This window comes from Caretta caretta, chromosome 6 (genome assembly GCF_965140235.1).
Source record: "Caretta caretta isolate rCarCar2 chromosome 6, rCarCar1.hap1, whole genome shotgun sequence".
In the NCBI taxonomy this organism is placed as follows: Eukaryota; Metazoa; Chordata; order Testudines; family Cheloniidae; genus Caretta; species Caretta caretta.
In genome coordinates, this window is record NC_134211.1 from 3,597,999 (window position 1) to 3,618,575 (window position 20,577).

The following is a 20,577-nucleotide window of genomic DNA, read 5'->3' on the forward strand; positions in this document are numbered from 1 at the left end:
ACCTTTTACCTTGCCAGGGGTGTTATGAATGAGAACCACAACATTCTCATAATTTCACAAACTGGAATGTGTGACATGAGCTAAATACAATTAACGATTATATGATTTGGCAATCACTATTGTGACACGGGCCAAAGAACAAGAAGCTGCAAGACTTAGTCAGCATGGCTGCAGTGTCCAGAAGGGATACATTTGGAAGTTCCATTTTTGAACTATTTCCTCAATGAATGCATGTGTATCCTGTGTACTGCCTGGATGCCAATGATTTAAAAACACGAAGGCAAATTTCGGCGCTGGAAACTGTCACCCAATAACCGGAGAGTGTGATGCAAACTGTGTCTTCCTCCTACCCATGTTATTGTTCCCAGGTATACTGGAGATCCACGGATCCTACGTCTACACTGATCAGTGAAACTAAAATATCAGCCGAATCAGGGTCAAAATGTGTAAATCAGACTAAATTGCAGGGTTATGCGCTTTCCTAGAGATAAAGGAATTTTTTTTCCCTCAGAAGAAGTGAAGGAGTTCTGGGTTTTCCCATCAGTTGTTATAGGTTCCATTCCACAACTCAAAGGGTCTCTGTGCATATGACCACAGTTCTTTATATTAGCATACACCATTCACATAAGAACTAATGCCTTCCTTTATGGTTGATCCCGCAGCGAGCGCCCAAGGCTGAACGAATGGCTGGAGGAAATTGTACAGCAGTGACCGAGTTCATTCTCACAAGACTGACAGATCGTATGGAGCTGCAGGTCCCCCTCTTCGCAGTGTTCCTAGTGATCTATGGTATCACCCTGGTGTGGAATCTGGGAATGATGGTTTTAATCAGGATCGACCCCCGACTTCACACCCCCATGTACTTCTTCCTCAAGAATTTGTCCCTCGTGGATGTCTGTTACTCCACAGTCATCACTCCCAAGATGCTGATGAGCTTCTTAGCAGAGAGGAAAGCTATTTCCTACACAGCTTGCATCATCCAATATTTTAGCTTCATATTGTTTGTCATCTCTGAGTGCCTACTGCTGGCAGTAATGGCATACGACCATTATGTAGCCATCTGTAACCCACTGCTGTACACAGTGATCATGTCACCAAAGCACTGTCTACGGCTGGTGGCTGGTTCATATCTATGGGCCTTCCTGAACTCTGTGATACACACAAGCGGTTTGCTAAGATTATCCTACTGCCACTCCAGTATCCTGAATCATTTTTTCTGTGATATCAACCCACTTCTAAAGCTCTCCACTTAGAATCATAGAATCATAGAATATCAGGGTTGGAAGGGACCCCTGAAGGTCATCTAGTCCAACCCCCTGCTCAAAGCAGGACCAATTCCCAGTTAAATCATCCCAGCCAGGGCTTTGTCAAACCTGACCTTAAAAACCTCTAAGGAAGGAGATTCTTCCACCTCCCTAGGTAACGCATTCCAGTGTTTCACCACCCTCTTAGTGAAAAAGTTTTTCCTAATATCCAATCTAAACCTCCCCCACTGCAACTTGAGACCATTACTCCTCGTTCTGTCATCTGCTACCATTGAGAACAGTCTAGAGCCATCCTCTTTGGAACCCCCTTTCAGGTAGTTGAAAGCAGCTATCAAATCCCCCCTCATTCTTCTTTTCTGCAGGCTAAACAATCCCAGCTCCCTCAGCCTCTCCTCATAACTCATGTGTTCCAGTCCCCTAATCATTTTTGTTGCCCTTCGCTGGACTCTCTCCAATTTATCCACATCCTTCTTGAAGTGTGGGGCCCAAAACTGGACACAGTACTCTAGATGAGGCCTCACCAATGTCGAATAGAGGGGAACGATCACGTCCCTCGATCTGCTCGCTATGCCCCTACTTATACATCCCAAAATGCCATTGGCCTTCTTGGCAACAAGGGCACACTGCTGACTCATATCCAGCTTCTCATCCACTGTCACCCCTAGGTCCTTTTCTGGCACCTATGTCAACGAGCTACTTGTTTTCCTCTTTGGCAGTCTGATAGAGGTGATCAGCATTGGGACCATCCTCATCTCATACATCTTAATTATTGCAACTGTGCTGCAGATTCGCCCCGCCGACAGCAGGTGCAAAGCCTTCTCCACCTGCACCTCCCACCTGACGGCCGTCTCCATGTTCCACGGGACAATTCTCTTCATGTACTTCCGAACCAGCGCCAGCTACGTGCTGGACACAGACAAAATGGCCTCCGTGTTCTACACGGTGGTGATCCCCATGCTGAACCCCCTCGTCTACAGCTTGAGGAACAAGGATGTGATGGATGCCCTGAGGAGAGCAACAGAGACAAAATTGAGGGCCCATTTTCCCCCAAAGGGTGTCATAATAGGAAAACCAAATCCTTCAATGGCTGCTCTGCACGCATAGGGCTTGTCTCCACTATGGGGTGGATCAATGCTGCGGCGATCGATCCACTGGGGGACAATTTAGCAGGTGTAGTGAAGACTCACTGGATCGACCCTGATTACTCTCCCATTGACACTGGTACTCCACCAGAATGAGATGAGTAAGGAGAGTCAACAGGAGAGTTTCTTCTGTAGACTCAGCGAAGTGTGGACCCCGCAGTAAGTAGATCTAAGCAATGTCTATTTGAGTGACACTACTAACAAAACTCAAATTATGTAGCTTCGATTGACCTGTTCCCTTAGTGTAAACTAGGCCATGTGCTCTGATTCAGAAAGTCCATAAGCACATGTTCAAGTATGTCTCCCTTTGACGTCAGTGGGACATAACCATATGTTTAAAGTTGAACTTGTATTTAAGTGCTGCCTCAGACAGAGATGCTTTTCTGAATAGACACCTTATGTGCATAAAAAGGCCATGTCAGTTATTAAATGATGGTTTGGCTCCCCTGTACCGATAGTAAAATATTTTGAAATTGATTTTTCAGTGTAAGATGTAAAAGTGTGATTCGAAAATTGTTTAGAATTACTGAATAAAAGGGAAAAGTTGACACTGCAACAATGGATTCATGAGCAATAACCAGGACTGGTTTGATACTCCAAAAACATTGACAGATATTTGTTCAAATAAATTTTGTGATTTTGCTTCAATCAGATCCACAGCCCAACTCATCTGTTTTCTGAGAGGCATTTGAGTGTGTGTAATTACATTGAAAACCGTGTCTGTTGAAAGGGAGAATGTCACGAGTGCTCACTCAGATATAATATTTTGTCAGTACTCACACCAAAAATCTCCCCCGCCCCACCCCACACACATGCACACAACTCTTTGTGAGTTTAGGAGTCGCAATTAAAGACCAGGTAGTTTAGGTGACCAAACATATACAGACACATTTTCAAGAATAGTCATTGTTGGTGAATGCCACCGTTATTGAGATCTCAATGTAAAAGACCTTGGGCCCTATTTTCCTAAGCGCTGAGTACTTGCAGCTCCCCTTGACTTCAGCTAGAGTGATGGATCTTTTATTTCTGGAAATGAGGGATCGAGGGGACTGAAGTTGGGCACCAAAATCACTGGCCATTTCTGAAACTTTTGGGCTTGACAAATTACAACAGTGAATATCTGAAGTACCAGTCACCTCAGGGTACGTCCACTCTGCAAGCTAAGCCCACGGTTGGAACTCATGCTCAAGTCAACTCAAGCCCCCTTCCATCTCCACATAAATTGCACTAACCAAGGGCTCAAAGCCTGGGTCCAAGGACCCCAAAGTGATAGAAGATCTGAGCCTGAGTCAAGCTAAGACCCAGGGTTTACGTTCTTTATTGGCTTGCAGTGTAGACGCAGCACCTCTGGACTCCTGCTCTGGGAGTCAGCCAAAACTATCCCGAAGGCTGAGTTTCTTTGTCCACACTGCACCACGAACAAAGAGTTTAGAGTGGTCACATTTTGGAAGCATGGTAGGAACTCTGGGATATAGGTGGTTGAAATGGGGATCACATAATGCCGTGTAGATACTGGAGCCCCAGTTTGGGACCCAGGATACAACAATCCCTAACCTGGGGTTACAAATGAGTGTAGATTCTCAAACCCGAGGTTAACAAACTCAGGCTCTGCAAATGTGAGTTCTACTAGCCCAGGGCTTACACTGCAGTGTAGACATGTCCTCAGAGAGCTAGTGAGTCACTGTGGTGTGGGTGTGTGTTCAGCACAATGGGGCTCTGGTCCCAGTTTGCACCTCCAGTCACGACTGTAAAAGTGAGAACACTGAATTACGGGCAAGTTTCAACCACCTGCCAGGCTCCTGCTAAGATCCTTTGATTTTATATCTATGATACTTTGATCAATACTGAGAGCAAAAGGCCAAACAGGAAGGGCCAGCAGTCTGGGCGCTAGTCTGTAATTTGGAAGACGAGTTAAATTCCTATCTCTACCACAGATTTGCTGTGTGACCTTGGACAAGTCACTTAGCCCCTCATTTGAAATTCTGTAAAATGGGGTTAATAGCACTTCCTTATTTCACAGAGGTGTTCTGAGGACACAGTCATTAGAAGGTTGTGAGATACTCAATCATTGCAGTAGCTGGAGCCATATATGTCCTTTACACACATCGCAAATACCTTACTTATGTTGGGGAATGCTGATCCACATGAGCTGTCCCATTCACTACTGCAGGAATAAGATGTCACCCCTCAATAAGTGTCCAGTGATGTGGCTCAAACAGATGTAGAAAATGGTTACCATTATCAATAAGAACATTCCTATAACCGAGCCATCGGGACGTCTTTGGTGTGGTGTGTGTGTGTCCTTTCTCATAGATACCACACCTGACATTCATAGCGCAGGGCATTTTTGCATGAAAAGGAGATAGAAGGGAGGGGAGTTGAATTAATAAGAAATTTGTTTCATATGAATTCCCAAAGTCCTGCCCCTTCCTTTCCTCTTCTGTGGCAAATATCCTAAACTCTGGATTGAGACATGAAGGATTCCATAGGCCAGATGCTTTGAAAATGATCCACTAGCTGATTCAGAAATGACCACTAAAAGGAAGAGAGACAAGCTATGGAATAAAGCTGTGGATAGAGGTGAAAGCATTTGAAGAAAATCAGGGCCCAGTTGTGACAGGGTGTGGCCAGACTGCACTATTTTGTGGCTATACTGTGCTGGTGTAATGGCCCTGAGTAGGTTTAACATCATTACATAAGAATGGACATACTGGGTCAGACCAAAGGTCCATCTAGCCCAGTGTCCTGTCTTCCAACAGTAGCCAGTGCCAGGTGCCCAGAGGGAATGAACAGAGGAGGTAATGATCAAGTTATCCATCCTTTGTTGATCATTCCCAGCTTCTGGCAAACAGAGGCAAGGGACACCATCCCTGCCCAGCCCGGCTAATCTGGACCAATGATGGACCAATCCTCCATGAGTGTATCTAGTTCTTTTTTGAACCCTGTAATAGTCTTGGCTTTCACAATATCTTCTGGCAAGGAGTTCCACAGGTTGACTGTGCATTGTGTGAAGAAATACTTCCTTTTATTTGTATTAAACCTGCTGCCTATTTATTTCATTTGGTGACCCCTAGTTCTTGTGTTATCAGAAGTTGTAAACAACACTTTCTTAACTACTTTCTGTACACCAGTCATGATTGTATAGACCTCAATCATATCCCCCCTTAGTCATCTCTTGTTCAAGCTGAAAAGCTCCCGTCTTATTAATCTCTCTTCATATGGAAGCCGTTCCATACACTTAATCATTTTTGTTGCCCTTTTCTGAATCTTTTCCAATTCCAATATATCTTTTTTTGAGATGGGGCGACCACATTTGCACACAGTATTCAAGATGTGGCCGTACCATGGATTAATAGAGAGGCAAGATGATATTTTCTGTCCTATTATCTATCCCTTTTTTACTTATTCCCACCAGTCTGTTCTCTTTTTTGACTGCAGCTTCACATTGAGTGGATGTTTTCAGAGAACTGTCCACAATGACTCTGAGATCACTTCCTTGAGTGGTAACAGCTAACTTAGACCCCATCATTCTCATCACTGATTCCCAAGGGGCTGTAAGAGTGTGGCGGAGAGCATGACTTGGTCCCCGGCATGCAGCATCCCTGCTCCTACAATGGTACCTGCCATGTTCCATTCTCTTTGCCGACCTAGGGTGCCATTTGCAATGTACAATGTTGGTTTTCCAATGTATTTGAACTCTGGAAACATGACCTTGTGTCTGTGAAACTTCGCAACCCAATTAAATGTGACTTATGGATGGTTCTGAACAGTCACCTTCCGACCGGTTGGAGTCTAGAACTTGAAACACCAGGAAAGCTGGTGGGTGCACAAATTCAGGGTTCCCGTTTGGCCCTGTTGTAGAGCATCTCCTCCAAAACCCCACTCCTCCCCTGCTCATGACCTCCTCCCAAGCACCCCCTGGTGGCCTGAGTGGTCCTGCAGAACTCTGCCATCCATCTCTCCCTCCTCCAGGCTCCACAGCTGTACTCACAACAGATCAGTCTCGCCGGCCCTTCCAGCCAGGTTTTATTTATTTTTCAAGTAGGGTGACCAGATGTCTGGATTCTATAGGGACAGTCCCAATTCTTGTGCTTTTTCTTCTAAGAGCTCCTATTACTCCTCACCCCTGTCCCGATTTTTCACACGTGCTGTCTGGTCACCCTATTTCCAAGAGACAACAAACAAAAAGGAGCATAACAGTATAAGACAATTTTACTGCTGGCCTTAGTCTCTGCTCTTGGGGTCTTTCCTCCAAGGTTATTGCCAAACTCTCTGTCTCTAGCCTTCCTTGCTGCTCCTTCCTTTCTCTGCAGCTCCTGCAACTCTCTCAAACACTTTCTCTTGTGCTACCAACTGATCAGTAAGAGAATCCACTGATCCGTTTTCAGGTGGGCCTTCTTAGCCGCGAGGGTTGGCTGAGCTCAGGCCTCCAGTCCTTAAAATGCCAAACCACCCCAGTACAGGGCTATTTACAGGGACAGGCCATAATCAAAAATCTAGGTCTTTTCTACATGATCTCCCTCACTTTCTGCTTTACCAGCTAGCACCAATACCATGTGTTTCTTTCTCCCATTCCATTCCCTGTGTGTTTTCAAATTGCTTCCTCTGCATGGAACATCCTCACCACGCAAGTTCCCCAATGCACCACCCTTTCTTTAATAGTAATAATGATTATTCATTAAAAGAAAAAGAAATTGCTAGTTCTTATATACCCTGATTTCTTTGTATTTTTCAGTCTTCCTTCGACCATAGGGTCTTTGAATTAGGGAGTGTCCTTACTTTTTCTGCCTTGTAAAGCACACACTATTGATACTGGACAGATAAATCATGGATACATCATGCACACACCAAAAAAACCCTTTGTCATAAAGGTTGGTCTTGTCAGTAAAGTAAGCCATAAAAATTAGGAAATGCACAAAGAACCAAAAAGCTGCAAAGTCAGGCACTCTCAAGTTAGGAAATACCAGAATGAGCATTGCCCATGCAACATTAACTGGAACTCCCATTGCCAGTTTAAGAACATCATGACGTTAATCAATAGAGTAACTTTGATTTCTTTTTATGTTATGGCAGTATAGCTTCATTCCATTTTGCACATATATGGAAAAATCATAAGTAGTATTCCTAGGAGCACAAGAAGTGGATTTAAGTGATTGATGATTCAGAGAAAACTTCCCTGGACTAACCAGAGCAGATGAATATTCAAATGTCAGTGTGTGAGCAAGCTTGCTAGTGCTATGAATATTGATATCCCCATTACACTAGTACTTCATAACGGGTACTAGTACATCACAATCGTACATCTTTATAAATTGATTGGACTACATATACCCTTTATCTGTCCCCACATCATACTCGCAAGTCAGTGGAGTTACTTCTGGGATGAATCTGTCTCAGGGTTTACAAAGTCCAAAGAAAGCCAAACAAAGCAGACCCTTGACATAATTTCATGATCACCAGAGAAACTCTTTCATGGGTTGGAGAGAAGATAAAGAAGTAAATTGAAGCACTCCCATAAAAATGTCCAGGACTGAGACCTATGGTGCTGAACTAATGTGCACTGGAGAGACTCCATTGAGCCCAATGGTCAATGGCTCTGGTCCTTAATGAATGACAAGGGGGCTGGTATAGTTTTTTCAGATTGGTTTGAATGAGAAGGGGCAGCTATTTTTTTTTTATACACAGCTGTTCTCTGGGAGAAGGTGCCACTGTACAAATTGTCTGGGCAAATTGTCTTAACTTCAGTTACACTACAAATAGGTTTACTTATTCATTACTCTGGCAGAGCAAGTGTTAATATTGACATTATTTCTGTATCATGACTCATATGTTGTTTTCCTAACCATTCCCAATAGGTTTTCTTGCCTAATTAGATAATGACAGAATTGCTCAAAACCCAATGTTTTAATGAGCAGCTTATTATAAGCCATAATAATGGATGCTGTCTACAAAGTTCTCCAAACTTTGGAGAATTATGTCAATATGAACATTACTGGCATAACCAGTGCTGGACAATAGCATTTACTCTTTCCCTATTTTTCCCCTTTCAATATCTTCACTTTCAGGCCAAATTCATAGAATCATAGAATATCAGGGTTGGAAGGGATCTCAGGAGGTCATCTAGTCCAAGCCCCTTGCTCAAAGCAGGATCAATCCCCAATTTTTGCCCCAGATCCCTAAATGGCCCCCTCAAAGACTGAACTCACAACCCTGGGTTTAGCAGGCCAATGCTCAAACCACTGAGCTATCCGTCCCCCTCATCTCTAGCAACATTCTTTTATGCCAGGGCTATATTTGGCCTATTGTGTCCAAAGCCATGACAAATCAAACCAGGTCACTGTGGGCGTGAGTCTGATCCTTGCTCACATTGACTAGCACTTACTCATAGCAGGAGCCCCAATGAGATCAAGTTCTACTCAGTGCAAGTAAAGCCAGATCGGCTTAGGTTCCAAACAAACTAAAAATTTTACTGCGCACAAGAGAGACAAGAAGGGGCTTTATCTCATACATAACAACATGTTAGAGCATCTCGAAACTATAGGCTCGATTCTGTTGTCCTTACACTGAATAGCCCCTTACTGTGAGAGTGGTCTCATGGGGACTCCCACCTGCTGAAAAAGTGTGGGTAATGGGATAAAAATCTGCCATTAAAAAGCCACGAAACTATGCTAGGAAATAAGCAGAATCTCTTATTTAATCTGGAAGAAACAGTGCAATCCTCAGAGTGTTTTATGTCAATGCAACATTAATATAAACCAGTATTGAAACTGATGGTTAAGTAAAATACAATTGGCCAGATTCTAAGCTAGTTTAAATCAGCATCACCCCATTGATGCCAAAGGGGCAGAAACCCCAGCTAATGTAACTAGATGGAGTGCCACTTAAATTAATGTGGCTATATCTCCAGTGGGTGTAAATCATCTTTGCCCCCTTGAAATCAATTCCATACGGCTAAATTGAGTGGAAATCCATCAACCTCAACAAAAAACTCACAGATACAGACTGAAATCAATGGCGCTCCAGCTCCAGTTGGTGTAAGCTAGCGTCACTACATTGCAGTCAATGGGGCCAGATCCCCAGCAGGTGAAAATCAGCATTAGCTCCATTGGTGCTAATGCATGAGACCCCAAAGTAAATAGGTGGAGCGCTAGTGAACGCATTGGGCCAGAACCATAACTAGTCAAAATTGGTGTCATTCCATTGACGTCAGTGGGGCTACACACATTTATACAAGAAAAGGATCTGGCCCTTATGACCATAGGATTTCCCAAGGCACATAAATGACTTACGGGCAAAAGCCCCTTATTGGGGCAGCAGTCTGGCTTGTTCTATCCAATTGGCAGATCATGTCCTTAACTTGTAACCTGGTGTAGATATGTAACCCACACACTGCCTGGGTGTGGTGCTCTGTCCCACCTGGTGGCACTGAGACCACTTAGAGAGAGTTTAATGAGTCTACCCTACATCCTTAGTCAAGAGCCATGTGGCTTTTAGCGCATGTGGTAGAGGCTCATGTACTAAGCTGCAGAGGTCCCATATTCAATCCCGCCCGCCGAAGACTGGGGCCTGTCGGTGTTACAGATGCACATCAAATTATCCACCCACAGGGGCAAGTGTGAATTGTCTGATGTTCATAGCTTCCCGACATTAACCTTAATCCTAACCATACCCCTGCAGAGTTTGGGGAAGTTCTGGGGCAGACTCTTGTTCCATGACTGAACTAACCTGTAGAAGCTACCAGTTCCCCTCGGTCTCATAGAAACATGGGGATTCCAGACAGGATCAGACACAAGGTCTATCTAGTCCAATAGCCTGTCTATGACAGTGGCTTATACCAGATGCTTCTAAGGAAAGCGGAAGAAGCTCATAGTAGGCAGATGTGGGATAATCTTCCCCCAACATTAGGTCATTGGAGAATGAAAATGGTGGTATATTAGGTGATGGTCTGTTTCCATCTTGGCATTTTGTCAGAGGCCCGTGCAGTGGTTATTCTGACGTTGTTTAATCAGTTCTCCCTAAGAATCATCTGCATTGTCAGCTTTGTCCACAACCCGCCCTGACTTTGTACAGGTCCATATCTGAGTCTGCACTGGGATCAGAGTGAACCTCACATGATCTATGAGTTTGATGGAAATATTTTCCACATACCAGGCCCTGAGTTCTCTCTCTGATCCCACAGGATTGACATGTACTGTTCTCTGCAGTCCTGGCCTCCTTACAATTCTGTCACAGTAGTGCTAGAATTGAGATTGTGTGATCTTAGCACATCAGGAGTTGAGCACAGTCTAACAAAAGAGAATATAAAATAGATGGGCCTGTATATTGAACAGCATCCTCTATTGAGATGCAATTTCAGAACAGCTCAGGTATTTGTATGACTTCAGCATCCTTTTACCTGAGTTTCAATCTACAGAGGGCATCCAACCCAAAGCACTAATGGTAACTGCAATTCACCTTTAAATCAAGAATAAGAGGCCTGTGATTTACAAACAGAATCTCATGAGGTCTAGCCTTACTGAGTACAACAAACTGCAGACGCCCTCTAAGTAGAATGCTGGAAGTGTGCTACTCCCATAATAACCCAGTGGTCAGTGGATTGAAACCAGGGTCAGCTAGCCCTGGCCTGTTTATTATTTATGGGTATAAAATGCCCATGACTAAAGTTAGTCTGGAAAGTGGAAGAAAGTTTCTAACCATCAGAGGAGGTTTCAGAGGAACAGCCGTGTTAGTCTGTATTCGCAAAAAGAAAAGGAGTACTTGTGGCACCTTAGAGACTAACCAATCAGAGGAGGGAGGTTCAGGAACAGCCTCCCACTAGAATTAGTGGAGTTATGCAACCTAACTCGATTTAAAGTGGAGCTGAATAAGTTTATGAATGGGATTATATCATGTTGCTGCCTGCAACAGCAATAGACTGGACTCAATGACCTCGGGGGGTCACTTCCTGTCCTATGTTGCTCTTGGGATTGCCAATATTAACGAGCCTGCATTATGAACAATCATTTTTGTGCAATTCAAAGAAATGGTGCAACCCGAGAAATCAGGATGGTGACCCAGAGAACTTGCCCCCTCTTTCACAGCTGTTTATTGATTATTTTTTAAAATCAGAAACTACATTTATTGAGAAAATATCTTCCTGTATATCATCCTTCTAAAGGCGTCCTTCACTCTTTGTTTCTAAGGCTATAGATCAGGGGGTTCAGCATAGGGAACACAGAGATGATGTTGTCTTGGTCCAAGGTGTAGCCAGAACTGGGTCGTAAATACATAAAATCAGAGTATCGTAGAAGGTAGTGACAGCTGTCAGGTGAGAGGCACAGATACAGAAGAGTTTGAGTGGATCTCCAGGATGGTGTATTAAGAAGACAGCCTGAAACATAAGGCCATGTTTCAGAGTCCTGGTGTGAGGCCTAAAGCCTGAGCTAAAGTAACCAAAACTTTGCAGATCTAAAGCAAAGCCAAGCTGTGAGCAAGAGGCAGGCCCCGTTCACAGAATCTGGCAAGAACAGGGCTGATATTGCAGAATCACACGTGCTTAAGTAGTGCTAGGCACAAAAATATACACACCAGCACATTCCAGAAAGGCGGTACCAGAACACCTCGATACCAACCACATGCCCCAGAGATAACAGGAGCACGCTGACCCATCTTAAGGATAAGGTCAGGATGACAGCATGATGGATAGAGATGTTTTAATCAAACCAACATGTACAAGGTAATGGGCAGCCCTTGGATCCATCAATGGGTGGCACCCTAATACGTCAGAGGGTGTCACTCTGATACGTCAGGGGCAATACGTCACTTGTTTGTATTTGTGTATAAAGATGTATCTCAGAGGGAGTGTCTTTGGCCAGCCTAGCGAGCAGTGAGAGTCCCACCAGTGACTGAGTTGCGTCCATTGACACAAGCATACAGGTCTGACAATCCATCCATGTGCTAGTACTATGCTCTATTGACAGAAAACCTGGCCAGGTGCCTTCACTGAAAATTGAGTCTGTGGATTTCTTGGGCTGTTTAATTGAGGTCTGCTATCTCCACAGAGCTGGGACAGCACACTGAACGAACACACACGCAGCCAACATCGTACCCCAGATGGTGACGAGGCTGTACATATAAGAGACTATCTAGAACAACTAGCATAGTAATCTTGACAAATATAGTTGACAAGGTGAAATGAATAACATCATTGCATTGTGTATGTCAGAGCAGGACAGCTTAAGGATGGGGAGGGATGTCAGAGAAGAAATGATTGCTGACCCTGGGGTAAGAGAAAGACAAGCTGAATATACAAATTGTTTGGGCCATTGAATTCACAAAGACACAACGACTATCAGCACACAGAGTTTCCTGGTCATGATGACCTTCTAGAGCCGTGGGTTACAGATGACTGTGAAGCGGTGAGAGGCCATGGTGTCCAGGAGGCATCATTCATTGGTCACAAAGGCACAGACAAAGAAAAATTGCACAGCTCACTCAGGGAATGAAATGATTCTATTATTCTCTGCTACAGAAGTCATGAGCACCTTAGGTGCAATGACAGAGGAATAACCAACATCTACAATGGACAAATTACTGAGGAAGAAGCACAGAGGGGTGTGAAGATGGGAGTCAATCCTGATTAAAAAGTCATCCCAAGATCCCCGACCAGTGTGATAACATAGCTCGGTAGGAACAACATGAAGAGTGGGACCTGCAGCTCTGGGTGGTCCATGAATCCCAGAAAAATCAACTGTGTCACCATGGTATGAGGCGGGGTGGGTGGAAATTCTAAATTTGCAAATAAACTGGAGCCAAAAAGGGAGCATGTGTAGATTCCTTGTAACAACTCTGACTGCTCCTGTGAAATAGTGTGTCTTGGGAAATGTATTATGGGTTATGCACACACTTCCCCCTGGAGCTGGTGCACTGTCTCCTTACAGAAACACAGCACACTGTGCATTGTTTTGCATTCAATTAAATATGTGCAGAGATTCCACCACAATACGAGAGACTGTCCAAATCTGAATCGTTCCCATGCCAGAAATATCCCTTAGGGCACAGGGCTTTGCCATCCATGTCTCTCCTGCCCACCCTCTCTGTGATTAAATCAGATTAGTTTGGAAAGGAGGTAAATCATCTCTTGTAAATGTATAGACAATAATGAATGGTGTAGAACATTTTCATTTACACTGGTTTTCTCTTCTGGCTCCCATCAATGTCAGTGGGAGTTGATGGCACTTGGCACCACTGAAACTCAAAGCAAAAGTCCTACAAAGGATCTGTGTCTAACGTTGGGAATCCTCAGCAGAAAGATGTTGCAGGGCTAATACGTACCTGTAGAGACATTCATGTCATTGAAAGTCTTTTTTTCTTCCTGAAGGGTAGATATTAAATGGAAAGATCTGCTCAACTTTAGAGAGTCACGAGCACCAAAGGGCAATAATACATGTAGATGACCATAAGTGATAGCTAACATAAGGACCATAAGAAGTTCTAAAAATCATTCCCCCCCTTCATTAGGTATATCTATGTGCCATTCCAAGGTGTGGGTATTCCTCAATCTCTAAAGAAGTGGTGTAGGCCCAAAAACCTAACTTTGACAATTGTTTTAAAGGATAATTATTTTAAGTGGTAATATTATAAGTGGGTACAGAGTAGATATAGGTTGGAAAAGGATTTCCTGTCTCCTGAACATATTCAAGATTTCAAAATATTTTCCCACTCTACATTGGGATGAAACCAGGTCTTCTGGAAAAAGTTCCCAGAAAGTGAGAGATAGAGAAGCTTGACCCATGAATAACCAGTAGCCCAGTGGTTAGGGTACTCATCTAGGTTAAGGGATGAACTGGTGGATTTTCAACAGTTCCAGGGAGACTCGCTGACAGTCACTAATGTGACTTAGCCCTCCAGATAAGCCCCAGATACTACCACTCAAAATGACACCAAGCAATTGCCTGGTGGGTCAGGATGACTTGACCACCACAGAAAAGGTTGCGGGAGAAAGGATGCTGGAGAGTCTCTAGTAACACTTATAGAAAGGGGTGCATCCGTTTGTCATCATCCATGTCCATCACCTGCAGTATCATTCCCCATAGCTCTCTTCCCTCTAGGCAAACCCACAGTTTCTTGTGGATGCTCTTCCCCAGGCCACACCTAACTCTCCCCAAACTCACTAACTCCCCCACCAAGCTGATCACAACTCCTTCTTCCCCATTCCAAATCAGGCACTTGGACTTGGGTCTCTCACATCCCAGATCAGGCTTACAATCACTGGGCTATCAAGATAGACTTTCTCTTTGTGTGTCCCAATGAATCCTTTATTGTTCACCCAACAGGAGAGATTGAGAGACAGAGATGCACCATAGAATACAAAACAGGGCAGACATTAGGGCACTCCCCTGTGATATTGGAAACATAGATCTATTTCCCTGCTCTTAATTAGGCAGAGAAGTGACTTGAATAGGGGTCTCCCACATCCCAGGTGAGTGCCCTGCTAGCTGGGATTTGGCTATTTTGGAGTTGCTCTCTCTATGTCTCTGGAGTTTAATCACAAATTCCACCCTGAACCTGAGAAATGTTGAATCAAAACTGAGACATTCCAATTAAAAGATTCCTATTTGGCAAATCCATATTTGTGGTGGAAAATCCATTTTATTAAAAAAAGTTCCCAGCCAGCTTGAGTGCAGAGAATGGACAGTGCCCACTTTGTGAGCAGCTGTTCAGTATTTTGTTTAAGCCTCATGATTCAATATGTGGGCCCAGGTGTGACGGAGAGCTGGGCAAGAGCTGCTGACTCAGCCCTCTGTCACGCCAGCTCCCATTAAGGGAAGCAAATTGGAGCTGGCTAGAAAAACCTGCACCGAGTTGGTGAATGGGAGACAGTTACCCACCCAATTAGCCTGGGGCTATAGAAAAGGCTGGGAGAACAGCCTCTGAAAGTGGGGGAGAGTAAGGGAGTGGAGGTAGGGGTAGGGGTAGGGAAGTGAGGCACAAAGAAATTAAGGTCAAAACTTGCCACTAATTTTGGGTGCCCAATTTGAGACCCTGCAGCAGCCCAGAACTGGAATTGCTGGGAAAATCCCCTGCTCAGCCCCTGGAATCCCTGGGATGTTGCCTGCCCAGGGCAGATGGACTCTTGGGGGGATTAAACTGGGAAGCTCTAGCAAATCTCGATTGATCCTGTGTGAACAGCAATTTTTTAAAGGGTCAAATTTGGGCAGAATTTCATGAGACCGGCATAAGGCAGCGCCCTGTCAAATTTCAAGTCACTGCTGCAAAGTTTGGGGTCACCAGAGCTTTTCAGAGGAAAAGTCATCTGAGGTGGAGTGGTTTTTTTTTTTTTTTTTTTAATGTGGGTAGAACAATGTCTTTTCCCCTAGCTTTGTTCTCAGAAATGGCAGAACAAGCTGAATCTTTCCAACTAAATACATTTCAATCTGAGGCAGGCAGCAGCCTTTTAAGTCAGGTCAATAAACCGACAGGAAGCATTTCAGTATTGGAACGTCCACATGTTTCATGCTGATCAAAAATTTGAAAACCAAAGATTTTGACATTTGCAAATGGACATTTTTCAGAATTTCCATTCTGTTCAAAATGTTAATATTTGAGCTTTTTTCCTTGATTTGTCACCATTTGTTTGCATCCCAAGTCAGTTTTTCCCATGGCATGGAAATTCTGAATTTCACTCAGCTCTGCCCTGTAGAATAGACTCAGCTACAGCAGGGTAAAGGTGTTTTGTTCTAGGGTAGCACTAGGGAGAAAGCACTAATGCCATGCGATAGGTAGCTCCGTGGTGCAATGGCTAGTCTATGATCCCTGCTAATGGAGGTGGTGATGCACAGATTGGGGTTTCACCTGAGTCAATCATTTCAACATTTCCTTTATGGCCTGTATTATGCAGGAGGTCAGACTAGCTGATTACAATGGTCCTCTCTGGCCTATAATCCATGGACCTATTCAGTATATGACACCTTTATATTGATATAACTTCATCCACACCGATGCTTATACCAGTATATCAGAGGAGAAGCACATCCCTAACAGATATAGCAACACCTGTAAATCTTTCGGCTGTAGGCCAGATCTAAGTGTTGGCACGTGGCAGAGATGAAACCTGTACTCCTAAATTGAATTGCGACTTTGGGCATCTCAATCTAACCAGGCCCCATTGCTATTCCTGAAATCCCCTCTCAACTGAGGCCAAACCCCATAGATGCCTAAACTCACTTGGCACCTACATTCTTGCAGTAAAAGCTCCTTTGTGCCTGTTTCAGCCTCTGAGGATGCTCACTGCTACTTCTTTCTGAGTATCCAGATGCCTACCTCTTCCACCTCAAAGGAGAAGAGATTTCACCAGGGGTCTCCCACCTCTCCTGTGGGCACTCTAGTTGCTGAAATATGCGATATTCTGGTGTGGTTCTCTTCAGTCTCTACTGTTAGAGCTGTTCTTTTTTGGAATCTGTGATTTATTATCCCCAGCCTCCAGGAGACATCAAAGACATTTTCATGATCTCTTCTGACATTCTATCAGGGGGTAGCCATGTTCGTCTGTATCCACAAAAACAACATGGTGTCCGGTGGCACCTTAAAGGCTAACAGATTTATTTGAGCATAAGCTTTTGTGGGTAAAAAACCCACCACTTCAGATGCATGGAATGAAAATTACAGATGCAGACATTGTTATCCTGACACATGAAGAGAAGGGAGTTCCCTCACAAGTGGAGAGCCAGTGTTTGCAGGGCCAGTTCAATCAGGGTGGATGTGGTCCACTCCCAATAATTGATGAGGAGGTGTCCGGTTTGGCCAATGTACATGGTAGAGGGGCATTGCTGGCACATGATGGGATATATCACATTAGTAGACCTGCAGGTGAATGAGCCCCTGATGGTTGGCTGATGTGGTTGGGTCCTCTGATGGCGTCACTGGAGTCGAATAGGGACTGGGAGTGGCTGGCTCACTACAAAAGCAGCTTTGCCTCTCCTGGAATTGACACCTCCTCATCAATTATTGGGAGCCAAACCAGCCCATCACTTCCTCCACCAAATACAAACCACAATGGAATTTACTGAGTGTACACCTACACCATGACTTGTTAGAAATGTCATTATTATTATCTTTTGAGCATCTCTTGGTGAATGTAGCAGTGAAATTCCATAGAAACATAACGGCCATACTGGGTCAGACCAAAGGTCCATCTAGCCCAGTCTCCTGTCTTCTGACAGTAGCCAGTGCCAGGTGCCCCAGGGGGAATGAACAGAACAGGTAATCATCAAGTGATCCGTCCCCTGTTGCCCATTCCTAGCTTCTGGCAAACAGAGGCTAGGGACACCATCCCTGCCCATCCTGGCTAATAGCCATTAATGGACCTATCCTCCATGAGCTTATCTAGTTCTTTTTTGAACCCTGCTATAGTCTTGGCCCTCAAAACATCTTCTGGCAAGGAGTTCCGCAGGTTAACTTAGTATTTATCCCTAGGAGATGCATTTTCTCATTTCTAGGCTCTAGGAATCTGAGAGTCAAAAGTAACATAGAATCAGTTACAGTCCATACCACTTACAAATGTTAGTACCTCTGGGAGGATTTGTAAGAGGGAGGAAAAATAATGCACATGGTGACAAAGAATGTCTGTAAAACATACACTGACTTCAATAGGACTGTGACACTTTAAGACTACATAGACAGTGATACCAAACTTTTCTGCTGGGGCTGCCTCATCGTAGGCACCTAAATTTCTATTTAGGCACCTATGTAAAAGGGCACTGAGCATCCCTTGTGCCCTTTGAGGTTGCTTGGATTAAGAAGAGAAAATCAATGACAATGAATAAACTCTATAGCATTGATTATTTGTGTACATTGATAGGAGATTATTTGCCTCCCTTCTAAACTAAACACTCCCAATCTATATATCTCTTATTTTATAGAAGATTTGACCCACTGGATGGTTTCATGCATATTAACACAGAGTATATAATATTTCTGTAGCTAGAACATATCCTATCTCTAATGGAAAGCATGTGGGTAATACAAAGAGAACATTCCCTAGGAGTGTCCTTTGATGTATTATGTTTGTTCTTATGAAATGGTGTATAATCACAGGGATTATGAGGGATCTGTACTCAGTACTTTATTGGCCCCTGATTAATTGTAATCCTTATTTTTATTTTTCACCAGCAGAGGAGAGAGTTTCTGGAAGAAATGTCAGAGAGAAATCACACCACGGTGACAGAGTTCATTTTTGTAGGATTCAAATGTTCATCCAGATCTACAGACCCCCTCTTTATGTTGCTCCTTGTGATGTATGTGGTCAGCCTGATGGGGAATCTTGGGATGATAGTGTTAATCATGGCTGAAACCCGACTTCATACCCCCATGTACATTTTCCTAAGCCAGATGTCCATTGTAGATATTGGATATTCCACAGCCATAGCTCCTAGGCTGCTCATGACCTTGGTAGCAGAGACGAGAACCATTCCTTTCATTGAGTGTGCGGCACAACTATTCTTCGTCTGTTTCTTTGACCAGTGAAAGTTGCCTCCTGGCTGTGATTGCGTATGACCGCTTCAAAGCTATCTGTAATCCACTGCTCTACAGAACCATCATGCCCAAGAGACACTGTGTCCTGTTGGTGGCTGGCACATATGTCTTTGGCTCTGTGAATTCAATTGTGCAAACTCTATTTATATTCAGTCCGTCCTCGAGCAGAGACAATGAGTCCCCATTTCTTTCAAAGGTATCCATGTAATCTGGGTATTGATCAGGATGCTGGGTGTCCGAGTCAAGAAGGTGGAGTAAGTCCAGGGGTGGAAGCTGGTTCAAGGAACCCCTGACTTTTTCAGTCATTTCCACTGCGCAACTCCAGCAGGGATATCATCGTGCTAGGCTCATGTAGTGAGGTCATTGTTCACACCTGGTGTGGTGTGTCCCTGTTGCATACGGGCCACTTACTTGCAGACAGCCTGCTTTTCTCCAAAAAGTTGCACTAGCTAATGTCATGTGCTGTATCCGATAATTAGGCCCAGGGGTTAGAGCGCAGGTTGCAGTGAGGTGCAGGATTGTGCCTAGGCTGAGAGTGGTGCTAGAATCAAGGTCCAGGGACACACCACGGTCCAAACCAAGATCAGAGTCCATCAAAAAAGCAGAAGGAGAACCAGAGCCAGAGTCTAAATCCCTGCCAAAGGTCATAGCCGGATAGTCAGAGAGCAAAGATCAGCCAAGTCAATGCAAGCCAGAGTCCAGATACAGGCCGAGGGTCAAAGCCGGGTAGCCAATGTCCGAGTGTTTGAGGAAGATCAGGAGGAGAAGACAATGCTGGAGTGGGTTGATGTCGGGCCTGGAGCGGGGCTAGAGAAGGGCAAGGAGAGTATGGAACTAGGATGGGTAGCCAACATCTGGAGGTAAGAAGGGTCACGCCAAAGTCATAATCAGAGACCGGAGCCAAGGGTCAAGCCAGAGTCAACAGTGAAGAACCGGAGGGCAGAGCAGGACAGGGTGATGCATGCAGGTAGGAACCAGGATGACTTACAGGTTCTCCTAGGCTCTGCCCAGCTGGATCCCTAGAGACCCCTCATTGGGGGGGGGGGGTCTCCCTTTCTAGGAATAAATGGAGAGCAAGATGTCAAAGATGTCTCTGACCCTAGGATCCAAGCCAAGGGGAGCTACCACCCAGGCATTGTGCTAGGACCCCATAAACCTCCCTGTTCATTTCACACTCAGAGACCCCCCCAGAAGGAGGGCAGAATAAAGGGCAGAACCTGAAGTTGCCCCTCGGGGAAAGGGACTAGCCTGGGACCCAGTCCAGTTCCCAGATCTACCCCCAGGAGTGTGTGACCAGGATCTCAGCCCTTTCTCTGTGTCTCATACCCCACCTCCCAGATGGAGAGGATCCTTCCTTGCCCCAAGGTGCTCGGGGGAGTTTCATTTGTGGATGGGAAGGGTTCAGATACCATGTGGGTGTCTTGGGCCCCAGGTGGGGGATGGTCAGACATTCACTGCAACGGGGTGACATGTGCCATAGGGAGGTCTGAGCAGTGATGACAGGGGAGGGGCTGCACATTGGGCTAGCCCTCCCAGACTGCAATGGTTACTGAGGATAACCCCTGGCCCTGAGGATGCTCTCATTTCTGGGCCAGCCCCACGGCCCTGACAGCTTGATGCTTCTGAAACTGGCCTCCGGGCATGGGGGAGGGACCATA

General features: G+C 44.7%; 1 protein-coding gene and 1 pseudogene across 1 annotated transcript; one reads left to right on the forward strand and one right to left on the reverse strand.

Moving 5' to 3' along the window:
• Nucleotides 1-683: 683 nt before the first annotated feature.
• LOC125629876 (olfactory receptor-like protein COR4) lies at nt 684-2,369 on the forward strand. The gene is made up of 2 exons (XM_075129062.1): nt 684-1,248; nt 1,936-2,369. Exons 1-2 carry the CDS (start codon nt 684-686, stop codon nt 2,367-2,369), a joined length of 999 nt encoding a protein of 332 aa, XP_074985163.1.
• Nucleotides 2,370-12,540: 10,171 nt separating this feature from the next.
• LOC142072399 (olfactory receptor 5G9-like) lies at nt 12,541-13,148 on the reverse strand (annotated as a pseudogene).
• Nucleotides 13,149-20,577: the final 7,429 nt, after the last annotated feature.